A 27,197-nucleotide genomic window follows, 5' to 3' on the forward strand; every position below is an offset into this window, starting at 1 on the left:
AAATGATAAAATCAAACAATTATTTCATTTTTTTAATAAACACGAAAAGAACCAAACACATACTATATTATCAAGCAAGGCCTTACTCCCATTCATATGATTATTGCCTAATTGACTTATTTCTAGCTTATTCGGGTTGGTGCTGTGCCGGGGACCTCAACTAGCAGTCACGTCAGATCGATCTCTCTCAACAGGATAATGCTTAAGCACTATCAGTGGACGCGGCTTCTCCAGGAAAGGCCGTCATGGTCCCACCACTAGATCTACTATCCCATCGTTTGAAATTTGAACACTCGGCAAATATGTAATGACTTTCATCTCTAGTGGGTCCTATTTCAGAATTGGAATCTGACGTCACATCCCACCCTGTACTGAGAATATCAGTATGAGAGATGTTGCTCATGTGCAGCTGAAACATTCCGTAAGGTCGTGTGAGGATCATATCCGGACCCATTTGTCAAATTCTTGAAGTTTTGTTGACCTTTGACTTAGAAAAGCATTCATCGCACTGTATACTTGCATCACCAGCTTCATTAGCAAGACCTATCTCAATTCACGGGGGGTAGTGGTGTGGTGTATTGTAGATAGGCATGGGCAGAGATCCGGAGTCCATCAGAAAACCCCTTTTTCTTAGTACAATCTCACAGCATACGACCCGAATTCAATCTATAATGCAAGTACTTCTCCCTACCGGATCCGGATCTCCTGGTCGTCGGGTCGGTGGATGAATAATGTGGGTCCCATTATCAAGACATTGGCGACGCAGATCCTTCGTTGGTGGGTCCTGCATTCGGGTGAGAGTTGTGACACAGCAAACGAAAAACGATCCACATATTCAAGATCAACGCCAGCTTTCCGCCCTTGCGTTTAGGCTGCAGCTATAAATTGGAGCCTTCGTCTTTGATCTCCCTACCCGCCTACCCGGTTTTTGTTTTCGTTGTTCTCTTCCATTTCAAAAACTGGGTATGTGCTACTGCTGTGGCCTGTGGGACGTTGTGGGAAATTATCTTGTGCGGGGTTGATTTCAACTCCTCGACGTCTCTGGCTGTGGTTGAAGGTTGATTGGTCCATCTTAGTCATCTGGCTTTGTTCTTCTTGATCTGGGTACTTCTTTTTCTAACTCTTCTTCGTATTTCAATACCGGGTTTTGAATTTGGAACGTTTTGATTCAGTGGGTTTTTGCTGATCCTGGTTTAGATTAGCGTTGTTTTGGTATTCGTTGTCTGTCAATGGGCGCTTTGGATGAAGAGCATTTCAATGGAGAGCTTGAGAATGGACAGGGAACTGCTGTTATCGAGGACGCTGTCAAGGTTCTTTTGCAGGGTCTGGGGGAAGATGCTAGCAGAGAAGGTCTCAGGAAGACTCCACTTCGCGTTGCAAAAGCCCTTCGAGAGGGAACAAGAGGTTGCCAATCATTCCCTTCTTTTCATTCGTTGATTTTAGGACCTTATAAAAAAAGATTTAATTTTTACTGCTCTTGGATATAATGGTTTTGTGTCTCTTACCAAGATTCAAACCATTTTAACTGATGGCATCTCTGCTCAATCGTACGGGTGTTGTTTGTCTTACTACTAATGGTCTTGAATTTTGAACTTGTTTCCCGTAATTGACATGAAATATACATGGGATTGTAGCTGATATACTGTTGGTAGTTGCATTCATATTTTCACAATTGGAGTTTTCTTTATCTGGCTTTGATGGATTGTCGGATTTTTCTGCTTGGTTGATGCATTTGTTTATACCTGAAAATGTAGTTCTGACGCCAGAATACCATATGGGTTTTCTTACTGTTGAAGTCACTGGTTTCTGAAGCCAAGGCCTTTATTGCTATTGCTTTTCTTCTTCCAATGTTTATTTTTTTCTTCTTTTGGGGAGGGTGGGGGGTAAGGCGGTTTTTAGATTGGAGTGCAACAGACTTTTTTCAGTGGGTGCTTTGGAACGGAGAGGGCCTACATTTTGGCTATTTGCTCTTTGCAATTAGGTGTGAACGGCAGAAAGTGCACTCCTTTTGACCACACATCCTTCAGTGTGATTTCTAGTTTCCAGATAGTAGAACTAGTTGGTGACCAATTCACCTGTAGGAATGGAGCTTATTAATTATAAGGAACATGTCAAATACTATATCATAATTGTGTGGCAAGAGGCAACTGACTGTTTGTGGTATTGAATGTGTGTTGATTATTTTAGGATGTCGTGTGGTCCCCTAGTTCACATCTTCACTGTAGGGAAGCTTTTCAATGTCCTGAGATGTTATAGGAAATGTACAATGCAGAGGCAGTGTATATCTTCTTGTTTTCTCTTTCCATGTTTACCTTTTGTATTCCTTAGCGTCATGTGATTTTGTGTGCATAGTGCCTTTGAGTCCAGAGTGGGTATTTTGTCTTTTCTTGTGTGTGGATATTTAGTGGCTAAGGCTCATTTCTCTACATGTGGTTTCTATGCTTGCTCCTCCAGAACTCCATACCATCTACATTCTTGCTTCTAAGGATGTCAATGGGTCGGGTTTGGTACAGGCTCACCTCAATCCAAACCTGACCTGAAGATACTCCAAGTCTCCAACCCAACCCATCTAAATAAAATGGAACCTGAACCCAACCCAACCTGTCCCCACAAATAGTATATCTATACTCAATCAAGGCTATAGTTACAAATATTTGCAATGGCACCTGTTGAAGGATTGATTTTTGTCCAAAAAGGTCAAACCTTGTTGGGTTTACAAATGTGAAATTTAACTCTTTCATCGGTCTAAGAATTGTGGAATTCAAAATTCAACTCTTTTATCGGTCTGAAGCTCTGAGAACCCTCTATTTGCTAATGTTGTTCATTCATTCATTACAATAAAATATCTTCTTAAAAGGCAATGGAAGTTACAAATTCATTATTTTTTGTGTGAGAACTAAGAATTTAACACCTAACATGGACTTGTTTGGGCTTGCCTCGAGGTCGTGGCATGGGGGTCTGGGGGCGGAGCCCCTGGCCCAGCTGCTATGTTGAAAAAAAGCAAAAAAGCGACAATTTTTCAAAAGGCGCACGCTTGGGCTGAGGTGCAAGGTGCAGCAGGTGTGTGCCTTTTGAAAGGGCTGTGACTAGGACCTAGGCAAGGTGCATACCCTAAAATGTGCCTCGCCTGTGTGCCTAGGCACGCCTTTTAAATCATTGCTTAGGTAAACCCTAGCAGTTTAGAACATTCTAAACTAGCATAAGTCTTATAAATGTCCAGTTTAAGGGTAATAAATAGAACCATACCAAAACACACATGGAATAATAATGATATGATTTTATTCAATAACAAAAGTCAAAAGACAACAGTTTGATTGGAGCTAAGGGCATAAGTTGTCTAACAACTCCCACTTGCACTCAGGTTCAATCAGGTACAAGCTATAGTCCTATAGTATCCAAATGTCCCTTAAACACTTTTTGTGTTAGTGGCTTAGTTAATGGGTCTGCCACATTCTTCGTTAATGCTACTTATCAATCTGGATGTCCCCTCTCCCAATTATTTCTTGTTGAATATGATACTTCCTCTCAATGTGCTTAGAATTCGAGTAGGCTCTCAATTCTTTAGCTTGGGCAATGGTTCCAATGTTGTCATACAACAGTGAAATGGGTGATGTGCCGGAAGGTACAACTTATAGCTTTTGGACGAATTTCTTTATTCATGCTACTTCCTTGGCAGTCTTACTTATGACAATGTACTTTGCCTCTGTTGTGGAATCTACTATGAGCCCCTGTTTGCTACTTCTCCAATCGGCCACACAAGATCTCAACATAAAGATATATCCATATGTGGATTTCTATTACTTGGATTTGATTAGAAGTCGACATAGCCTAAATGGCCGTTTGCTCTAACATCTTAGCCCATAATATCTATATAGTGTTCATAAAGAATGGCCTCTTTCCTGAGTGCAAAATGTAGTATCACACCCTCGACCCAAATGGATCTCAGGATCAAAACCTTTTGCAAACCCTTTTCATAAAATAATCTATTCATAAATGTAAATGCATTTTGCAAACTGGTCTCAAAACACATTTAAATCCACTACCAACAATTTTAGGTTTCCATCAGAGAGAGTGTAATCTAGGATATTTTATTTATTAGACAAAGTGGCTAATCCTATCACAATAATCACCCACTCAAGTGATAATCCAAATTGCTTTAACATACCCAAGTATGCTAAAAGTAGCCAGTCCAACACCTAGTGCAGTATTATTATCAAGTCTTGGGTTGAGTGCAACTTTCTAGTTTTGCCCATTTGTCTTCAAGATTTAAAGCACAACTAGAAATGGTCTTTGTTCAATATTTCAGCAAACACCCACTGATTGTACCTTGTGTCTAACCCTAGTAGTTAAGACAAACTACTCCACCAAATCGACAATACATTAGTGGTAGCTTTGACATGAACTCTCCAAGTTTATCAAACGATGGAGAACATTTTAAACTAACATAAGTCTCATAAATGTTTAGTTTAAGCCTTTAAGGGCATACACTGTCTAATAGCACATGAATAATAATGAATAATAATGATCTGATTTCATTCAATAACAAAAGTTAGAATACATTAGTCTGATCGGAGCTGAGGGCATACACTGTCTAATAGCACCAACGGGCTGGGTTTGGCATGGGGCAAGTACAACCTGAACCTGACTAAGAACCTGATCTAATCCTAATTCATTAGGGACAGGTCAATGTGGGTTTACCACTTACCCGACCCACTGACATGCCTGCATGCTTCACCATATAAACTGGTATTTAAATTAATCAATCAAATAGGGGGAAGTCTATGTACATTGTCCCTCCCCAGACCACACGTTGGTGTGAGACTCGTCCACTGGTCTTCCCTAATCAAATAGGGCACCCATAAGAATAGTAGCATTACTTATCCAAAAATAAAGTAATAATAGCATTTCCTACCATTAAATGGAAAACTACTCTGGAAGTGCAACATATGTAATTTGTGAGACCATTAAATATGGTGGTCAAAACTAATCAGTTGCTAAATATATTGTAGTTATGATACTAAGAAAAATGATAGGAATGAAGAATGGACTGATCTTAGCTCAAAAAGGTGGACCTTACTGGGTGGAAAGGTGTAATTTTTTAATCTTGAATCAACCCAACATAGAGGAAATCGAATTTCTATGAGAGAAAAATTTTCTCTCCTAGGGTCTGTCTAGAATAATCATCAATTTTTGTTTCAGAGATTGGGTAGAATGTTACCTGATTCGAATGCCACAAGCACATCTCCCAAAGTGGTGTAAGATGCCTTCAACCAAAATTGCCCTCCAAAGCTGAGGATGGCGCGGTCCAAGATTGGAGTTCGATCTGATCAAAGTAGTGAGAACTTGATGTTGATCTTGTGCACTTTATGGACGGATCAAATCTCCAAAATTGTGCAGCTTTTGATCACTCAAAAGGTTGATGTTTTTGCTAGAAAACACAGGAGAAAGAGAAAAAGAGTTTCCTTTCAGCCTTGGTTGAATTAGGGTTTTTGGGTAGACAATTTTGTGATAATGTCTCTCTCTAATCTCCTACATTCTGTCTTAAACGGAGTTGAACTTCTAGAGGCCTAAAAAGAGTTTCCCAACTGATTTCTAACTGAAATAGAAACCTGCTGATTAGGGAATTATCCTAACTACTTAGGAGTGTGAGACAAAAAGGTACTTTCCTAATTTGACCTATACACTCTAACTAACTTCCTAGTCAAACTAGTCTTGTTGGAGTCTAATTCAACCTCTTAAGTAATCTGATTTTATCACTCTTTGACTGGTCAATTTGACCTGAACCTTATATGGCATGGGACCCATTAAGCTCTCAAATCAATCATATGGGTTTGGCTCATGCATTAAAATACATGGGCTGAATTCAGTAGAAAGACCTAGTGAGCCGTTCACCCAATCTTATTGGGCTTAGAATCGGCCCAACACTTAAATACAAGTGGAGTTTAGGTTTCAGCCATCCTATGAACCCAAACCCAATGGTTTAACATGAGAAAAGTGCTCATCAGGTTTAGCCCAACTGGATGCTTTCTCTCAACCCTTCAACCAATAATATCATTACATTACTACAGCACTACCCATAGAGGACCTTTTCTTTGACTAGAAGATGCAGTGTCACACCCTTTGCTCAGATGGATCCTAGGATTAAAACCTTTTGCAAATCCTTTTATAAAATAAAATATTTATAGATATAAATACCTTTTGCAAATTGATCTCAAAAGAAGTTGAAATCCACCATCGACAATTTTATTTTTAGGTTTTCATCAGAGAGAGTGTAAAGCAATGTTCGGTATCACACAAGGATTTAAATATTGATATGATACGTCCGATATGAGGCGTATCGTATCGGTATCAACCAGAAGGGATAGGGGTACACTACGACTAAACCCGTATCCCCTGAATCACGTGTATCAGAGCGATACACATTTGTATTGGCCTGTATTGTGTTGTATCGACCGATACACACTGATACGGGACGATACGAATTGATGTGTTTCTCGCGCGTTTATTTGTTAAAAATGCGATTGGAGTGTTTCGAACGTAAATCACCCAACGTTAAAGCCTTATCTGCGTCCTTGGTCCACTAGGCCACCTTTCACCTTATGAAAATGAACGAAATAAAATAATATTTTCTGAATTCTAGTCTCCACATGTAATGCGAACAAATAACATGTGTTTGTATTTAACAATTTCAGCAAAATAAAAAAATAATATTCAAAATTAATATTTTATAAACTAATAGAATAAATAATTTCTTAAATCCACGTTTATATCAAAAAAATTGTTTAATCTCAAGAAATTTATATGAATAAAGATATTAATAATAGAATAATTATTTTAATACTTAACACTTATAAATTTGAACATGATATGCATCTTAAAATTTTATAAAATATTATTTACAAAAACATCGAGAATATAATATAAATTGAATTTGTCAAATCTATTAATCTACATTTATATCAAAAAATGATTTTTTATTTCAAAATTTATGGAAATAAAAATATTAATAATGGAATAATTATTTTAGTAGTTAAAAATTATGAATTTGCATATGATATGTATCTTAGAAAATTTAATATATTTGATATATTTGAAGTTAATATTATATATTTTTATAAATGATTAATTGATATTTTAATTACATTTTATAATAATATGTTTATTGTTTACAAAAATAAAAATATTGTTAACTAAACATTCGAGAATTAATTTTTAGTTGACTTTTGGTTAATATTAAAAATTAAAATTTAAAAATAGTAAAATAGAAAATAATCGATATAATAATTCACATATAATAGTTGCATATGCTTTGTGCCTTGAAATTCAGTAGAAAATAACACAATAATAGCTTTGTGCATGTATTAATTTGTAAAAAAGTATATAATATGTTCCAGGATTCTTGATTGATACATTATCAATGAATGTTTATGATTTCTATGCATCTCGCTATAAAATAATCGATATAATAATTCACATATAATAGTTGCATATGTTTTGTGCCTTGAAATTCAATAGAAAATAACACAATAATAGCTTTGTGCATCTATTAATTTGTATATATATATATAATATGTTCCAGGATTCTTGATTGATACATTATCAATAAAATTTTATGATTTGTATGCATCCCACTATATTAATTGTAGTATATTTCTTCACATATACCTTTAGAATATACATTTCTTATGTATTTATACATTAATTATGGTTGTTTTGATCTTAAAAATAATGTTATAAATATATTTATGGAATTTATATGCATTTTTTGGCATATCCATATTTTTCATCCATATCCATGCGTTTCCAAAGCGTATTTGTGTCCACATCTGTATCTGAGTGGTTAGATACGATACTCGATAACGATGCTTTAATCCTTGGTATCATGATGTTCATCCACTCAAGTGTTATTCCAAACAGCTCCAACATACTCAGGTATTTAACCCTAAGTGGATCTCACTAGTTGGCATATCAAAAGCACCTTAGCCCAAGAGTTAGTGAAGTATCATTATCAAGTTTGGGGTTGAGTGCAACCTTACAATTTTGCCCATAATCTCTAAGGTCTAAGGCATAACGGGACATGGTCCATGTATGGTATTTTCCTAAACACCCACTCATTGTACCTTAGGTTTAATCCTAATAGTTGATACAAACTGCTCCACCAGTCCAGTAGTACAATCGTGTTAGACTTGACATGATAAACTCATCAAGTTTATTAAATTGTTGAGAACATTCTAAGTTAAGCTGAGTCTCATAAATGTCCAACTTAAAGGAGTAAATCACAGAAACACACCAAAACACACATGAAATAACAATGCTTTGATTACATTCAATAATAAATATCAAATTACATCAGTTTGGTTGGAGCTGATCAGCTGAGGGCATACATTGTCTAACAAGAAAGTCCAAATATAAGACTAAACAATTTTTTATTGTTATTTTCCCAAAAAAGAACAATCTTAAAAGTTGAATTTATTAAAAGGGAAAAGAGGTATAACATAAACTTAGAAATAATCCTAAATTTTCTAATGGTTAAAACTTAATTTAGCAAGAAACACCATATTGTATATTCTCTTTTGGAAATACACTCACCTTTCTTTTCAAGGATTATTGTGTAGGTTTACCATATACTATGAGGAACACATGCATGATAAATTTGGGGATTTCAAGTTGCAAGTGATTGCTTTTTGTTTAGAAAAGTCATGTGATTAATATCATCATCACCATCATCATCCATGCCTTATCCCAACTATATGGGGATGACATGTGAAAAGATTTCAAAATCTAGAAAAATATCCGCTTCAATAATTACATTAGTATACCAGAGATAAGGAAGATGAATTTGTTGTGGATGCGTTCGTGGGGAAGGCTTACCGCTGTCGGCAGCAGCAATGATGCGAGGCCCACGTGGGCAGCAGCTTATCTTATCCTTAGCCAGCAACAACTTATCTTTAGCAGTTTCTCTTATCTGTTCTTATCTGTTCTTACTTTATTTATTAGAAGAGCAGTAGGAGTTTGTTTTATCTTAGGGAAGCCTTATCCTTCCCAAATTAGGAGTCTTATCTGTAAGTAGTCGAATTCAACAAGGAGTCTTCTTACAAGGAGGACCCTCACCTCTTGTAATCTCCTATTTAAGGAGCTGTGACTAGAGAGTAAGGCGTCCAAGAATTTCAGTCAAGAGAAGAGTTGAGGAGAGTTAGGGTGATCTCTTGGACAAATCACCCCTTAGGTCGCCACGATAGGGTCTGCACGCAAAGGGAGGGGCAAGGGGAAGCTAGAGGTTCTCCCCGTGGACCGACCCGTGACGAGATCCTACGCCCAGGCCCATAACATTTTGGTATCAGAGCCAAACGTCATGGGCGATTTGGAGCAGTTGTCATCCAGGGTCCACGAATTGGAGCACCGACTGGAGAACCACGCAGAAGTACGAGAAGTCAAGGATGATGTCCGGGAGCTTCGTTGCTTGCTAGAGTCATATTTCTCCAACAGGGAGAGGAGCCCCGAAGGGACAACAACCACCAACAGCCGCCGACCAGATTTGGCGGAATCAGTCGGTGGACGTTAGATCGTCGCCCCAGCAGCAGCAGTCATTCCCAAGTATAGTAGGCTGGAGTTCCCTTTGTACAGCGGCAGCGGAGACCCATTGGGATGGCTATACCGTTGTGAACAATTCTTTTGCAATCAGCGTACGGAGGAAAGAGACAAGGTCAGTCTGGCCACATTCCATCTAACGGAGGAAGCACAACTCTGGTTCTACCGAGTGGAGCAGGAGGAACCAGAGCTCAGCTGGGACCAATTCAAGTCCTACTCCTCAGGTTCGGGCCTCCATTGACGAGCAACCCACTAGGTGAGTTAATCAACCTCAAGCAAACAGGCACTATGTGAAAGAATGGTAGGATCCATCTAATGAACGCCAAGAAGGGTGCAGAATGGGGGGGCGAATTTCAAAAATTTTCTTACCTTCTTCCAGCTGGGAATCGCATTCCCTAAATTTAGAATACATTATTCAAGGATCCTACTTGAACCATAAACAAACCAGATCTGAACCAAAAAGAAGCAGGAAGGATTATACCTGATCCGGAGAAATAATATCTCCCAAAGTTGGTGTTCACGCCCAAAGAAGTAACCAAGACCCGCTCCTGCTGAAGATGACACAACTGTGGATGGAATGGAACCAGCAGGGTGCGTCCTACACACTGGATTCTTCATAAGAACCCTTTGGAAACCTTGAACACCGAATCCTTTTGTCTTTTTTGCAAGACTATTGTCAAGAACTGCTTTGTTGACTTCCTGTTGCTGCAAAGATCCAATCTTCCAACAGGTAGTGGCGGCAGCTGAAGGAGGAGAAGTCCAGGGATGAAGAGGGCAGAATTGTCTCTTCTCTCTGGAGTCTATGAGAGATCAAATCTCAGATTGCAGGATGTGTTTCTTGCTCTCTCAAAACCCTTAGTTCGAAATTTGATATTTCTACTGGGTTTTCTCTTTTTCTTGATTAAGAAACCTCCCAATATTTTTGGCAGTTATCCCAATCCAAATCAGTATTTGGATAGAGGTTAATCTTAATCCTATCTACAGATTAAGTTAGTTAACTCATGATCTTACCAGGAGGTTACCAAATTCAAATCTAATTTGAATTTGGTCTCTTAGAGTGGATAAGGTCAATGACCCAATCCTTTTACTAACACTAATCTCAGATTCGCCCCATGAACTGATGAAAATATCAGCCCAGTTCGAAATGGGCTTTTGGCCCATTAAGTGTTCAGTGTTTAACCAGTTTGCAACCTGTTGCCCAATTGGGCTTCTTTGTATGGCGTGGGACCCAAGCATTGATCTACACACCAGCTACATGGGTTCGGCCCAGCCTTTATTATAAGGCCCAGCCGAATTCACTGAAAGACTCAGTGACCCCCTTGAGCCCATCACATGGACCCTATGGGCCCAACACTTACATTAAGTGGTCCCTGGGCCAAGCCATCTTATAAAAACCCAAGGACTGTGGGCAGGTGCAAGATTAGCCCATCAGGTAATATCCTAAATGGTCTTACACTCAACCTCTCAGCCCTTAATGATCAAGCACTGCCCGACAAGAGAAGACCTCTCCCTCGGCTGCAAGGAACAGTGCCACACTCTCTACTCACATGGATCCCGGGACTTAAAACCTTTTGCAAGTCTTTTGAAATCGTACATATACATATATATATATATATATATATATATATATATATATATATATCTTATTTTTGCAAAACAAAATTCCAACGATTGAAATCAACTACCGGTAGTTTGGTTTCCATCAGAGAGTGCATTCCCGATCATTACCATTGTCCGACAAAGGGGCTGATCCTGCCACTATGACCACTCACTCAGATGAATTCTCAGACTGCCCCAACATGTCTAGGTTTTGACCCCCACTAAGGATCTCACTGATTGACACATCAAAGACAACCCGATCCGACACCTAGTGATGTGTCATAATCGAGTCTAGGGGTCAGGTGTAACTTTCCAGTTTTGCCCATCTGCCTCCAAGGTCTAGGGCAACACTGGAAATCTGGTCCGGTTCAAGGGTTCAAGCAATCCCATACTGCATGTGCCTTGGGTTTTACCCTAATGGCCAAAACAAGCCATCCCAACACTTGGTGGCACATCAGTATCAGCCTTGGCAGGATAAATCTCCCCAGACTTATCCAATGGCTGTGAACATTTAAAACTAACACAAGTTTCTATAAGTGTTCAGTTTTAGGGTCTTACACAGAATTACATCAAACAACATGAATCAAACATGCACTTTAATTTATTTCCACTAAATAACAAAAGCACATCAAATCCGATTGAAGCTAAGGGCATACAAGACTGTCTAACAGCTCCCACTTGCACTTAGGTCCAATCCGGTACAAGCCGGAGTCCCATACTTTCCACGTGTTTCTCAAACACCTTCTGTGTTAGTGGCTTAGTCAATGGGTCTGCCACATTATCCGCTGATGCTACCTTCTAAATTAGGACGTCCCCTCTACCAACGATCTCCCGCAGTACATGGTACTTCCTCTCGATGTGCTTTGACTTCGAGTGGGCCCGAGGCTCTTTAGCCTGGGCGATCGCTCCATTGTTGTCACACAACAACGGGATGGGTGATGTGCTGGATGGAATCACTCCCAATTCGTGTATGAATTTCTTCATCCACACGACTTCCTTGGTAGCTTCACTTGTGGCAATGTACTCGGCCTCGGTTGTGGAGTCTGTAGTGGACCCCTGTTTGCTGTTTTTCCAGCAAACAACACACATCCTATCGTGAAAACATACCTAGACGTAGACTTTCTATCATCTGGATCCGACTGGAAATCGACATCGGTATACCCCAGAACTTGTAGTGAACTACCATCGAATAGCAGACAAAACTCTTTTGTCCTTCGAAGGTATTTAAGTATGTTCTTCACAGTAGTCCAATGCTCCTGCCTTGGGTTAGCCCGGAATCTGCTTACCACACTCACCGCCTGAGCTATGTCCGGGCGAGTGCACAACATGGCATACATGATGCTCCCTACGGCTGAGGCATTGGGAACGTCTCTCATGCCCTCAATCTCCTCAGAAGTCTTGGGAGACATCTTCTTGGAGAGAGTTACTCCATGTCTGAAAGGAACATTTCCTTTCTTGGAGTTTTCCATGCTGTACCTTTTGACAATTTTGTCAATGTAAGCAGCCTGGGATAATCCAATTATCCGCTTCGATCTATCTCTATAGAGTCGAAGACCCAGTATATATGAAGCTTCTCCAAGATCTTTCATGGAGAACTGCTGTGACAGCCATACCTTGACCAAAGTCAACATTCCTACATCATTCCCAATGAGTAGGATATCGTCCACATACAGTACTAAAAAAGTAATCTTATCCCCACTGGATTTCCTGTAAACACAGGGCTCATCCGGATTCTGCTCAAAGTCAAACGTTTTGACGGCAGAATCAAAACGGATGTTCCAACTCCTAGAAGCCTGCTTAAGTCCATATATGGATCTGTTGAGTTTACATACCATGTGTTTTTGACCAGCAGCAATAAAGCCTTGTGGTTGCTGCATGTAGATATCTTCACTAAGATCTCCATTCAGGAATGCGGTTTTGACATCCATTTGCCAAATCTCGTAGTTATGGTATGCTGCTACAACTAGAAGGATCCTAATGGATTTAAGCATGGCCACGGGCGAAAATGTTTCCTCATAATCGATGCATTCTTTCTGAGTATACCCTTTCGCCACCAAGCGAGCTTTGTAGGTCTCAATCCTGCCATCGGGGCCATTCTTCCTCTTGTAAATCCATTTGCAGCCAATTGCTTTTACCCCAGAGGGCGGATCTACTAGAGTCCATACTCCATTGGTCTCCATCGAGTCCATCTCAACTCTCATGGCCTCCACCCACTTCTGGGAATCTATGTCTAACATAGCTTCCGCGTAAGTCACGGGATCCTCTTCACTAGTCAAGGCTTCCACCACGTAGGTATCTTGGTCATAACCATATCGGACTGGTGGTCTGGATACCCGGGTGGACCTTCTAGGTTGGTCATTACTTGGAACTTGTGGGACATCTCCCACTACTCGTGAGCTCTCCTCATCAAGAACTATTTCCTGACGGTTAGTGTCCATGATGTATTCATATTCTAAGAATTGGGCGTTTCGACTGCAGAACACTTTCTGCTCACTTGGGTCATAGAATAGCTAATCCACTGAATCCTTTGGGTAGCCTATAAATAGGCAACGACTGGTTTTGGATTCCAACTTGTTTGCACTTGTTCTTTTAACGTGTGCAGGACAACCCCAAATCTTCAAGTGTCTTACACTTGTCTTCCTTTCGGTCCATAGTTCATATGGAGTTTTCAGAACTGATTTGGTTGGAACCCGATTCAACGAGTAGATAGCAGTCTCTAATGCATATCCCCAAAAGGATGTGTGTAATTCTGAGCGTACGAGAATTGACCGGACCATGTCCAACAAGGTCCTATTCCTCCTCTTTGAAACACCGTTGAGTTGTGATGTAGCAGGAGGAGTTAGTTGTGACACTATCCCATTGTCCTTTAAGTAGTCCCTGAATTCGTCAGAGAGATACTCGCCACCTCGATCCGATCGAAGGGCCTTAATTTCTCTCCCTAACTGTTTCTCGACTTCCTGTCTGAACTCTTTGAACTTTTCAAAGGATTCAGACTTGTGTCTCATTAGGTACACGTAACCATATCGTGAAAAATCATCTGTAAAGGTGATGAAGTACACGTGTTGATTCCGTGTCCTAACACTCAGGGGACCACATACATCAGTATGTATTAGGTCAAGTGTGCCTCCAGATCTTTCAGGCTTACCGTCAAATGGCCGCTTAGTCATCTTACCTTGTAGGCAAGGCTCACAAGTGGGAAGATTTTCTACGGTTAGAAAATCCAAAGGACCATCCTTTACCAGTCTTGTGATTCGGTCAATACCGATATGGCCAAGTCGGTAATGCCAGAGGCACGTGGGATTAACTGTATCACGATTCCTTTTCTTGTGATTTTCGACCGACGTAGTTTCGGTTAGGTTAGTTTCTAGAGAGGGATGTAGAACATAGAGACCATTCTCTAGTTCCCCGCATGCGATGAATTTGTTATTCCGTTTAACAAATTCTACGGTTCCTATCGCCGCAGCTGCAACACTTGCAGTCGTTCCCAAGAAAAGTGTCACTTCGCCATCACTCAATCTTCTGCTAACTTTGAACACCTGCAGTGAGTTACACGCATGAGTTGAAGCCCCGGAGTCAACACACCAGGACACAGAAGTAACTAACATATTAGTTTCTATGACACAAGTTTTGATGTTACCTTTCTTAGATTCCAGGTAGGTAGGATAGTTCCTCTTTCAGTGGCCGGTCTGTTTGCAGAAGTGACAGACATCCGATGCCTTGTTCTTCTTCTGCTTCTTGGGTTTGGCAGCTTTCTTCTGGGGCTTCTTTGCCTTTCTCTTTTTCTTGCCCGATCTGTTAGCTTCAGCAAGCATAACCACAGGCTCATCCTTCTTTAAAAGATCATCGGCCCTCTGCAACATATTGCTGAGTTCCTGGACACTGACATTTAGCTTATTCATATTGTAGTTCATAGTGAACGCATTGAAAGAAGAGGGCAAAGAATTCAGAATGGCATCCACTTGCATGCCAAGATCTAGCCCGGATCCAAGGGCTTCAAGTTCGTTAATGTATCCCATCATCCGAAGACAATGGTCATGAACTTTCTGCCTCTTGGACATCTGTGCGGTCATGAACAATTTCAGGACCTTCTGTCGAGTAGAAAGGTTCTGATCTTCATACATTGTTCTTAGACTGTCCAATATGTCGTTAGCTAGTTTGATCTGATCGAACTACCTCTGTATTGAGTTGTCTAATGAGGCAATGACAAAGCAGCGGGCTAGGGAGTTCTTATCCTCCCAATCTTGGTAGTCCCTCCTACGGGCCTCAGAAGCCCTATCACTCGGACGTTCCGGGGCAGGATTTTTCACCACCTTATCTAACTTTTCAGAAGTTAGGACCAACATAAGATTTATGTACCAGTCGGCATAGTTTGGGCCCTTAAGCTTGTTATCATCTAGAAGCTTTGCAAATTGACCGTTTGCCATTTTCTGATAAAACAGCAAAAACGTTAGTCCACAACCTTAGTTTGATTCATGTTACCTACATAGATATGGTTTTTAATCTATGTTCCATTCCCATTTGTTCGTCTCTGAGATTTTCCCTCCCTTCTCAGTGACGGAGATGACGGAATGTCTCTGGAAATGTGGGAAATCACATTGGGTGCGTCAAGCCAACTATTTCAGCTGCATAACCCCACCACCTTTCTGTGACGGATTATATTCACTCATCAGATGAGTTTCCCTTTGGCCTCTGTCAGACAAGGTTCAGAGCCGTTTTCAGGTAAACCTTTCTGTCCAGTGAGTGCACACCCATCATATTCAGGTTACGCCAAGGTACCGTGAGAGAGTTCCCATTTTCTGGTGAAGCCTCTCCCACATCGGTCTATGACGCCCCTATCATCTAATGAAACACTCTAACAGATCCAACAGCAAATGGATAGCCCAATTTTATGGTGCGTTTCCTCATTATTGATGGACCCATCATTGTGCTAATGACGGAAGGCCTTTAGAGAGTCCATCAAATGGATCTCCCTATCACACGCACTCATATTTGCTTGGAGGGAACAAAATTTACGCCCTAGTTTTAATTTAGGTTAAACCAAAGTGGCTCCCATTGGCTTTCATAAAGCCAGATTTCTGGTGGGCCTCAATCGGATAGGGGTTTCGTATGCATCCATTTTCAGGGTTGTGGGGCCCACCAAGTAGAGAGGGGTCATCCAATGACCTTAAGGGACACCATGGAAATGATGTGCATTCAGCCATGGTGTGCACAAGAGCCACTAACGAATTATCATGGGCCAAGTGCTTATGGCCCATGGTCGCAGCACATCATACATCCAAACATCACATGTAAAGGAAGAATTGATCCAATCAATTAACTACTGTGAAGCCCATTGAATAGCCCATTTAAAAACCTAAAGCATTAACAATTAATGTTTACTAGGTGTATGGGCTGAATAGCAGTTAGCAGTTCGACCCATACAACTTTTCTCAGAATAATGGGCTTTTGTAGTTTTAACCCTTTAAAACTAGGCTTTACAGGTGCGCCGAATTAATCCCTGTAATTGAACATCAGATTTGGAATAACCAGTGAGAAAAATGGACTGAAAAACAGCCCCTTTCGAATCTCAGATTCGGTCCAAACAGTTTTGGTCCAATCTAGTCCGAAATGGTCCAAAATTGATTTTCAATTCAAGAATTAATTCATGAGAGATTTGAAATTAATGATTTTTGATTTTAGACAATCACAAATAAAAAATATGGACTGTTCGTACCACCTGCAAAACAGAGGTTAAACACAAAAGTTACAGTTTCATAAACTGTAAATCGCAGTAGGCGATTTCTCCATCTGCGAATCTCCAGCGCCGCCATCTTCTTCCTTCTTTAATCAAGAAAATAAATAAAACAGAAATGCTATTTCTATTAATTAATTACATTCTTGATCAAATCCTATACATTCGGTCTAGAAAAATAAAAAAAAATTATTTACAGACCGAATAATAATAAAAGGAAGAAAAAAGGGTGTGCAGATTATCTGCACCAAATCTGCACTGCGATCTCTAGGTTCGAACAGTCCATTAAATCAAAAATAAATAAAGAAAAAATCTAAATAAATTTTTGGATTTAACAAAATTAATTTCAGATCAAACGCCCTTAACAAGAAACCATTTCTTGGAAAAAAAAAAGAAATCAATCTGCGCAGATCTTGGCAGAACATTTTTTGTTCATCTGCGCAGGGTTAAATCTGATTTTCTTTTGGTTCAAGATTCGAACCTGGCTCTGATACCACTGAAAGAATTGTAGGATCCATCTAATGGACGCCAAGAAGGGTGCGGAATGGGGGGGCGAATTTCAAAAACTTTCCTACCTTCTTCCAGCTAGGAATCGCATTCCCTAAATTTAGAATACATTATTCAAGGATCCTACTTGAACCATAAACAAACCAGATCTGAACCAAAAAGAAACAGGAAGGATTATACCTGATCCAGAGAAATAATATCTCCCAAAGTTGGTGTTCACGCCCAAAGAAGTAACCAAGATCCGCTCCTGCTGAAGATGACACAACTGTGGATGGAACGGAACCAGCAGGGTGCGTCCTACACACTGGATTCTTCATAAGAACCCTCTGGAAACCTTGAACACCGAATCCTTTTGTCTTTTTTGCAAGACTATTGTCAAGAACTGCTTTGTTGACTTCCTGTTGCTGCAAAGATCCAATCTTCCAACAGATAGTGGCAGCGGCTGAAGGAGGAGAAGTCCAGGGATGAAGAGGGCAGAATTGTCTCTTCTCTCTGGAGTCTGTGAGAGATCAAATCTCAGATTGCAAGATGTGTTTCTTGCTCTCTCAAAACCCTTAGTTCGAAATCTGATATTTCTACTGGATTTTCTCCTCTTTTTTCTTGATTAAGAAACCTCCCAATATTTTTGGGAGTTATCCCAATCCAAATCAGTATTTGGATAGAGGTTAATCTTAATCCTATCTGCAGATTAAGTTAGTTAACTCTTGATCTTATCAGGAGGTTACCAGATTCAAATCTAATTTGAATTTGGTCTCTTAGAGTGGATAAGGTCAATGACCCAATCCTTTTACTAACACTAATCTCAGATTCGCCCCATGAACTGGTGATCATATCAACCCAGTTCGAAATGGGCTTTTGGCCCATTAAGTGTTCAGTGTTTAACTAGTTTCCAACCTGCTGCCCAGTTGGGCTTCTTTGTATGGCGTGGGACCCAAGCATTGATCTACACACCAGCCACATGGGTTCGGCCCAGCCTTTATTATAAGGCCCAGCCGAATTCACTAAAAGACTCAGTGACCCCCTTGATCCCATCACATGGACCCTATGGGCCCAACACTTACATTAAGTGGTCCCTGGGCCAAGCCATCTTATAAAAACCCAAGGACTGTGGGCAGGTGCAAGATTAGCCCATCAGGTAATATCCTAAATGGTCTTACACTCAACCTCTCAGCCCTTAATGATCAAGCACTGCCCGACCAAAGAAGACCTCTCTCTCGGCTGCAAGGAACAGTGTTACACTCTCTACTCACATGGATCCCGGGAATTAAAACCTTTTGCAAATCTTTTGAAACCGTACATATACATATATATATATATATCTTATTTTTGCAAAAAAAATTCCAACGATTGAAATCAACTGCCGGCAGTTTGGTTTCCATCAGAGAGAGTGCATTCCCGATCATTAACATTGTCTGACAAAGGGGCTGATCCTGTCACTATGACCACTCACTCAGATGAATTCTCAGACTGCCCCAACATGTCCAGGTTTTGACCCCCACTAAGGATCTCACTGATTGACACATCAAAGACAGCCTGATCCGACACCTAGTGATGTGTCATAATTGAGTCTAGGGGTCAAGTGTAACTTTTCAGTTTTGCCCATCTGTCTCCAAGGTCTAGGGCAACACTGGAAATCTGGTCCGGTTCAAGGGTTCAAGCAATCCCATACTGCATGTGCCTTGGGTCTTACCTTGGTGGCCGAAACAAGCCATCCCAACACTTGGTGGCACATCAGTATCAGCCTTGGCAGGATAAATCTCCCCAGACTTATCCAATGGCTGTGAACAATTAAAATAGCACAAGTTTCTATAAGTGTCCAGTTTTAGGGTCTTACACAGAATTACACCAAACAACATGAATCAAATATGCACTTTAATTTATTTCCACTAAATAACAAAGTACATCAAATCCGACTGAAGCTAAGGGCATACAAGACTGTCTAACACTGTGGCTGAATACTAGCTTCAATTTCAGATCCTTCTCGCCAGAGCCGCCTCGGTATGCCCAGATCAGTAGGTGGATATGTTCACCGCTGGATTAGTTGAGCCCCTGAGGGTAGATGTGGAGATGCAACATCCTCCCAATCTGGTCACCGCCATGAACCTATCTCATGCTTTTGAACGTAAGCTACAGATCAGCCGAGGATCCTTCAGCATGGGTCGGTCAGCGACATCATGGACACCCCCGAAGTCAACCGGGGTGGCCCCTTCTGCGGCAGCTAGCAGGGAACAAAAGCTTCACACAGGTATTATTCCCAGACCACCACCTAGCACAGGAAGCAGCATGATGACACCTCCCATCAAACGCTTATCCAGAGCTGAGATGGCAGAACGCCGGGCAAGAGGGCAATGCTTCAACTGCGATGAGCTGTATTCAGCGGGCCATAGATGCAAGAGGCTATTCTGCCTCCTGGTAGACGAACTGGAGGAAGACAAGGAAGAACCCACAGCACTAGAACCTAAGATCTCCCTCCACGCCATCATCGGGATAAAGACCTCCCAAACTATGCAGCTACGGGCACAGGTGGCAAGGAAACCAGTACGTATCCTTGTAGACTCGGGAAGCACGCACAACTTTGTAAGTGAGCAAGCTGCCCTTCAACTGAAACTACCAGTGGAAAGCAGACCGCAACTATTGGTAGCCGTCGCAAATGGAGAGAGGGTTCACAGCCCTGGAATCTGTAAGGACATCCAAATATAGGTCGAATCCGAACCCTTCTCTGCTGATTTATTTGTGCTACCCTTGGACGAGTTTGATATAGTACTTGGAGTTAAGTGGTTGATTACTCTAGGCCTTATCCTATGGGATTTCAGCGCCCTAACAATGTCATTCCACCTGAATGGAAAACATGTTACTTGGGAGGGAACCAGATTTAAGGCAAAGAAACCGCATGTGCATACACTCCAAGGCGGAACTATGCACACAACAGATATGGAAAGACTCCTCATCGACTTCTCAGATATATTTCATGAACCCAAGGGACTTCCACCTGCCCGATCGTGTGACCATTGGATTCCTCTGATAACAGGTTTAGAACCGGTTGTCGCCCGGCCATATCGCTACCCACATCTGTAGAAGGACGAGATAGAGAAGCAGTGTGCGGACATGATGAAACAAGGGATCATTCGCCCTAGCTGCTCCCCCTTCTCTTTGTTGGTCTTATTGGTACCGAAGCAAGATAGTACTTGGAGGTTTTGTGAGACAACTCAACAAAAGAACCGTCAAAGACAAATTCCCGATTCCCGTGGTAGACGAGCTGCTGGATGAGCTCCACAGATCTCAGTACTTCTCGAAGCTAGATCTCAGATCGGGATATTTTCAGGTCCCGATGGCCCCCGAGGATGTGGAGAAAACAGCTTTCCGAACGCATCATGGTCACTTTGAATTTCTAGTTATGCCGTTCGGTCTCACCAACGCTCCATCCACATTTCAGTCATTGATGAACGAGGTATTTTGGCCCCACCTTCGCAGATTAGTCTTAGTGTTCTTTGACGACATCCTAGTCTACAGTAAATCATGGGTTGAACACGTACATCGCCTACGAACTGTTTTGGAACTACTGGGCCAACACAAGCTCTTTCTAAAGTGGTCCAAATGTTCTTTCGGGGAGTGCCAGGTTTTTTATCTAGGACACATAATCAGTGGGCAAGGTGTCACAGTGGATGGCTCCAAAATCCAAGCAATTCAGGATTGGCCCAAACCTCAATCCACCAAGGCTCTCCGCGGGTTCCTAGGACTGACTGGGTACTACCGCAAGTTTGTGCAAAATTATGGATTATTGGCTGCCCCATTAACCAGTATGCTAAAGAAGAACACATTCTAGTGGGATGAAGCAGCTGACGCCGCCTTTGCGAACTTAAGGGATGCCCTCTCCTCCACACCCGTACTACAGTTACCAAATTTTGACCTGGAATTTACGGTTGAATGCAATGCATCCGGTGTAGGTATTGGAGCAGTACTACAACAGCAAGGACAACCAATAGCCTTCTTTAGCTGCAAACTGGCTGACCGGCATCTAAAGCTACCAGCCTACGAGCGCGAGTTGATTGGACTAGCTAAGGCCATGCAACACTGGAGGCCATACTTGTGGGGAAGATCCTTCGTCGTCAAGACTGATCACTACAGCCTCAAGTATCTACTGGAGTAGCGGCTGACCACTCCGCCTCAACAACATTGGGCGAGCAAACTGCTCGGGTTTGATTTCTGGGTGGACTACAAAGCGGGGTCCTTAAATCAGGCTGCAGATGCCCTGTCCAGATGTGACGAAGATGCTATGCTCCTTTGTGCGATTTCACGGCCCCGCGTCACCCTGCTAGAGGGCATTAGAAGCACGCTGCCCCAATCACTAGAATGGAAGGACCTTGTTCAGAAAATACAGTCCGGAATGACTAACACGAATTGGTCCATTCACGACGAGCTGGTGCTATACAAAGGACAAATATACCTCCCAGCCGACTGTTCCTTAATTCCCTCTGTCATCTCCAGCATACATAACTCCACACATGAGGGCATTCAAAAGACATTGCACTGCGTCCAAGCCGATTTCCATTGGCCTGGCATGAGGACTTCGGTTCGGGACTTCATCCAGAATTGCTCCACGTGCCAACAACAAAAATGGGAAAACCTACACCCGGCAGGCCTTCTCCAGCCTCTTTCACTCCCAACACAAATCTAGGCTGATATCTCTATGGACTTCATTGAGGGCCTACTCAAGGTCGGCGGAAAATCGGTCTTATTCGTGGTGGTGGATTGCTTTTCCAAGTATGCTTACTTCATTCCCCTGTCCCACCCGTATAGCGCGGTTTCAATTGCCCACGTCTTCTTTACACATTTTCCGTTTGCATAGGCTACCAGAATCCATCGTCAGTGACAGGGACCCAGTTTTTACTAGCACCTTTTGGAAGGAGTTGTTTCGGTTGCAAGGTACAACCCTAGCTTTTTCCTCCGCCTACCACACTCAGACAGACGGGCAAACAGAGGTGGTAAACCATACGATAGAGATGTATCTCCATTGTTTTGTGGGTGACCAATCACGATGGTGGGTTGATTGGCTTCCTTGGGCCGAATACTGCTACAACACGACCTATCATTCTTCTCTTGGCATGACACCATTCTGTGTCGTCTATGGTCGGGACCTGCCCTGCCTATTGTCCTACGAACCCGGTTCGACGCGGTTGGATGAAATTGATCGTAGCCTACAAGACTGCGATGCCCTCCTGGCTGAAGTCTCTCTCCGCTTACAGCAAGCGCAGACATGCATGAAGAATGCCTATGACCAACACCATCGGGAATTAACTCTCGAACCAGGACAGTTCGTGTGGTTGAAGCTCCAGCCCTATCGGCAATGCTCCCTCAGACGTAGGGCTCCCCCTAAATTGGCTCCCAAATTTTACGGGCCCTTCAAGGTTTTACGGCAGATCGGGAAAGTTGCATATTAGCTCGAACTGCTAGAACACAACAAGTTCCATGATACTTTCCACGTATCCTTGCTCAAGCCATTTACAAGTACTCCTCTTGATAAAGTACCTCCCCTACCACCCCTGAAGGACGGAAAACTCATTCTTCAGCCTCGAGCTCTTGTTCGATCCCGAGTCAATCGAGGTATTCTCGAAGTCCTGGTGGAATGGGACGACCTACCATCAGCCGAGGCCACCTGGATCCCTTGGACTGATCTTCAAGACGCATATCCAGCTCTCGAGCTTGAGGACAAGCTCGTTGCCCAGGAGGGGTGTAATGTTGTGGATGCGTTCATGGGGAAGGCTTACCGCCACTGGCAGCAGCAGTGATGCGGGGCCCATGTGGGCAGCAGCTTATCTTATCAGCTTATCTTATCCTTAGCCAGCAGCAGCTTATCTTTAGCAGTTTCTCTTATCTGTTCTTATCTGTTCTTACTTTATTTATTAGAAGAGTAGTAAGAGTTTGTTTTTATCTTAGGGAAGCCTTATCCTTCCCAAGTTAGGAGTCTTATCTGTAAACAGTCGAATTCAACAAGGAGTCTTCCTACAAGGAGGACCCTCACCTCTTGTAATCTCCTATTTAAGGAGCTGTGTCTAGAGAGTAAGGCATCCAAGAATTTCAGTCAAGAGAAGAGTTGAGGAGAGTTAGGGTGATCTCTTGGACAAATCACCCCTTAGGTCGCCACGATAGGGTCTGCACGCAAAGGGAGGGGCAAGCGGAAGCTAGAGGTTCTCCCCATGGACCAACCCGTGACGAGATCCTACGCCCAGGCCCATAACAGAATTGTTTTGATAATTTAGAATATATTATAGATGATATAAGATTACTCGAGAATAAATATGCATCAGTATCTTGGATCCCTTGGATCTGTCTTGTATGACACCCTCAACAGATTTCAAAATTTCAACTGAATCATAGGCAAGTAAATTATTTCAGTTTTGTAGGAGGCCATATGAGCCTATATTGTACTGAACTCTGCATATGTTGCAGAAATTCATTAATGTTTGGTTTTAACTTCTGTAACTTTTTATGTTGCCCAAGTTACAGAATAGAACAGAAAATTATAATCCTGTTGCAGAAATTTATCAAAGTTTGTTTTTATTTCTGCTGTTTTGCTGAAGTTAGAGATCAGGATAAAATTTATAATCATTATATTTGTTCATTTCTAGTATTAGAACCAAAATTGCCTTGTGAGGTTTTTTTCATGGTTAGTGAGCCTTGTAAATTATAAATTAGTACACATCCTAGAATTGGGTATTGCCTCCTTCCACTCTATGTAGTGATTGACTTGTGGCATCCTGGGGCTTAAAGGGGTTGAGTAACAATCAAACTAAATGTTCAGAATCTTTAGATGACTCCTGCTGCATTGTTTCACCTATGTAATGAAGGGTCAATTGTCTGGCCACTAGGAATTTTGTTTGGATGGTACCTGCACATTTTGGAAGGGCTTTTCAACGTTACCTTTGTGGATTTAACACCATGTGGTAAAGGACAAAGAACAGCAATTTTTATGTGGATTCTAATGGCCATCTTTAAATGGTTAATGGGGTTTCTAGTTTCTGGTGGCACTGTTGATGAGAAAATACCTTTCTTTGCTGTATTGAAATTATTCAGCCAAATGCCTGAGGCCATCATGCAAGATATATGTTTATGTTGGAGGGTGTAAGCATGGCTGTCCAAATCTCAAAATGAAATTTTAACTGCAGATCTAGAAAACGGCAAGGTGCCAACCAGCTGGTTGGTAAGGTCTCCTGCTGGTCGTAGTGGAGACTTGGGATCGAATCCCGACTGCACCTGGGTTGGGGGATGGGCTACCCCCGTTGTGTATCCCTTCAAAATATTAAAAAAAAAAAACTGCAGACCTGGAAAAGGGCCTACAATAATTTTGTGTAGTAATATTGAAAAATGACTTATTAACAAATTAATGATGAGATTTGTCAGCATTCTGATTGAAGCAGATTTCTCATTTTTCCAGGTTACAGACAGAAGGTAAAGGATATTGTTCATGGGGCTTTGTTCCCTGAAGCTGGTTTGGATAATGGAGTTGGCCATGCAGGAGGAGCAGGTGGACTTGTAGTTGTTCGAGACCTTGACCTATTCTCTTACTGTGAATCTTGCTTGCTCCCATTCCAGGTAAAGTGCCATGTTGGTTATGTCCCATGTGGGCAACGGGTGGTTGGCCTAAGCAAGCTCTCCAGGGTGGCTGACATCTTTGCCAAGAGGCTTCAAGACCCTCATCGTCTGGCAAAAGAAGTCTGTCTAGCATTACACAATGCAATTAATCCAGAAGGTGTTGCAGTAGTCCTTCAGTGTTGGCACATTCAGTTTCCAGAGGTAGAATATAGCAGTCAATATCAAAATAGAGACCTTACCGAAGTGGACATGGAAGGGTGGGAGAAAATATCTGTTTCTTCGGGTTCAGGAGTATTTGAAAATGAAAATGAAGATTTTTGGGGTGATTTTCTTTCTCTTCTGAAGTTCAGAGATGTAACTATAGAAATCAACAATAGTCAATCTTGTTGGTGCCCATTTAGGTCTTCGGATTGGCTTGCCTGTGATGGTCACATAGGCACAAAGAATTCCAGTTATAGGGATTCCACCAAGACAGTACCTGCCCAGCCCTCCATGATTGCTGCAGTAGCTGCAATTCTACAGTCTTTAGGTGAAGACCCATTAAGGAAAGAACTTGTGGGTACTCCACAACGTTTTGTGAATTGGTTGATGAACTTTAAGCGATCCAGTTTTGAAATGAAGCTAAATGGTTTCGGTTCTGATAGAATTGGTCCACTTAAACCCGACCTACATAGGGACAACACAGAAATTCATTCTGTGCTGAACTTGCCGTTCTGGTCACAGTGTGAGCATCACCTCCTGCCATTTCATGGTGTTGTACACATAGGATACTTCCATCCCCGAGGAGCTGATCCTGTTGGGAGATCCATTTTGCAGTCAATAGTACATTTTTATGGTTACAAACTCCAAGTACAAGAAAGGCTGACCAGGCAGATTGCTGAAACAGTTTCTTCATTGTTGGGAGATGTGATGGTGGTAGTAGAAGCCAACCACATCTGTATGATATCCAGAGGGATTGAGAAAGTGGGTAGCAATACGGCCACAATAGCTGTATTGGGTCGATTTTCAAATGATCCTAGTGCAAAAGCAATGTTTCTACAAATTATTTCAAACAATACTGCCAATGGAGCAACACATCTATAGTTTTACCTCCTTATTCTTAGATTTTCAAAATCTTCTTTCTCCCCCACAAAATTGTTAGCTTCCCCTTTATACTGTTTGCAATGTGTAGGCATGCCAGGAATAAAATTCATACAGATTCTTTCATGTATGAGTTCATGGTAATCTGGGTCTTTGCCAAAATATTCTGTTGGTGGTGCAGGACTTGCATTCAGTAGCTGGAGTCCTGAATGTAGCATATAATCTTCAACAAGGATGTGATAGTTGAAGATCCATTTGCTCAAAAATTCATTTTCACTCATCTTCTGCTTGTAGCATATAAGCTCTCAGATGATAATTATGGGAAAACTTGTTTTACTTTTGACGTCTTTTTATTTTTTGATAGGAAATGGTGACTTTAATTGAATTTAAATTAAAACACAGATACAACTGTCAACCACCCACATATAAGGGTGTTGACCCCAATAAAACAATCTTGAGTTACAAAATTGCCCAAAACAAGTTCTCTCTAAAAGTCCCTTGCTTCGCCAACATTTCAGCTAACCCATTAGCCAACCTTCTAACCCACTTGAAAGAGACTCCCATCTCCCTTGATAGCCAATTTATTTCCTTCATGATTTGTCTGTAGACCCAAACCCCCAAACTTTGTGATTGCATCACCCAATTGCTAGCTTAGAATCCCCTTCTACCTCAACTTGATGAAGGCCCATCTGCTTAACCAACCTTTAGCCTTGAAGTAGAGCTATCACTTCTGCTCTTAGTGAATCTCCACTCCTATTGGCCCTGAGAACATAGCAATAAGTCTAACCTCTTCATCCCCTAGAACTTCACTTATTCCAAAAGGGCCTGGGTTGCCTAAAGAGTAAAGAGCTCCCATCAAAATTTACCCATTGGGAAGTAGGAGTCAAAAAATCCCGGGTTCCAACCCTCAAAGAAGCAGATATTGCCACTACACTCCATCCTCTTGAGATGTCATCAACTGAGAAGCCCTTTAAGAGCTTTAATGTTTTCAGCCAATGTATAACTTTGATGGTTATTCCATCAATGACTTCTTCCTTAGATTTTTCCAGCATCTCTAAAGATGATATTTCTTTCTTTCCAATTGCTAGCTTAGAATCCCCTT

General features: G+C 41.6%; 1 protein-coding gene across 1 annotated transcript; it reads left to right on the forward strand.

Annotated features, from left to right (window-relative positions):
* Positions 1–688: 688 nt before the first annotated feature.
* On the forward strand, positions 689–26,221 carry LOC148865341 (GTP cyclohydrolase 1-like). Its single transcript, XM_088974846.1, has 3 exons — positions 689–1,104; positions 1,198–1,404; positions 24,858–26,221. Exons 2-3 carry the CDS (start codon positions 1,230–1,232, stop codon positions 26,096–26,098), a joined length of 1,416 nt encoding a protein of 471 aa, XP_088830972.1. The 5' UTR covers positions 689–1,104; positions 1,198–1,229; the 3' UTR covers positions 26,099–26,221.
* The last annotated feature ends 976 nt before the right edge of the window (positions 26,222–27,197 follow it).

Source organism: Nelumbo lutea, chromosome 3 (assembly GCF_056320005.1).
Source record: "Nelumbo lutea isolate HS-2025 chromosome 3, American lotus-T2T, whole genome shotgun sequence".
Classification (NCBI taxonomy): Eukaryota; Viridiplantae; Streptophyta; class Magnoliopsida; order Proteales; family Nelumbonaceae; genus Nelumbo; species Nelumbo lutea.

Bases quoted from the DNA above. Each gene is read 5' to 3' on its own strand.
- LOC148865341 (XM_088974846.1), top strand. From the start codon at position 1,230: ATGGGCGCTTTGGATGAAGAGCATTTCAATGGAGAGCTTGAGAATGGA. The intron at 1,405-24,857 runs GTTGCCAATCAT...TCATTTTTCCAG, and splicing joins CCTTCGAGAGGGAACAAGAG to GTTACAGACAGAAGGTAAAG.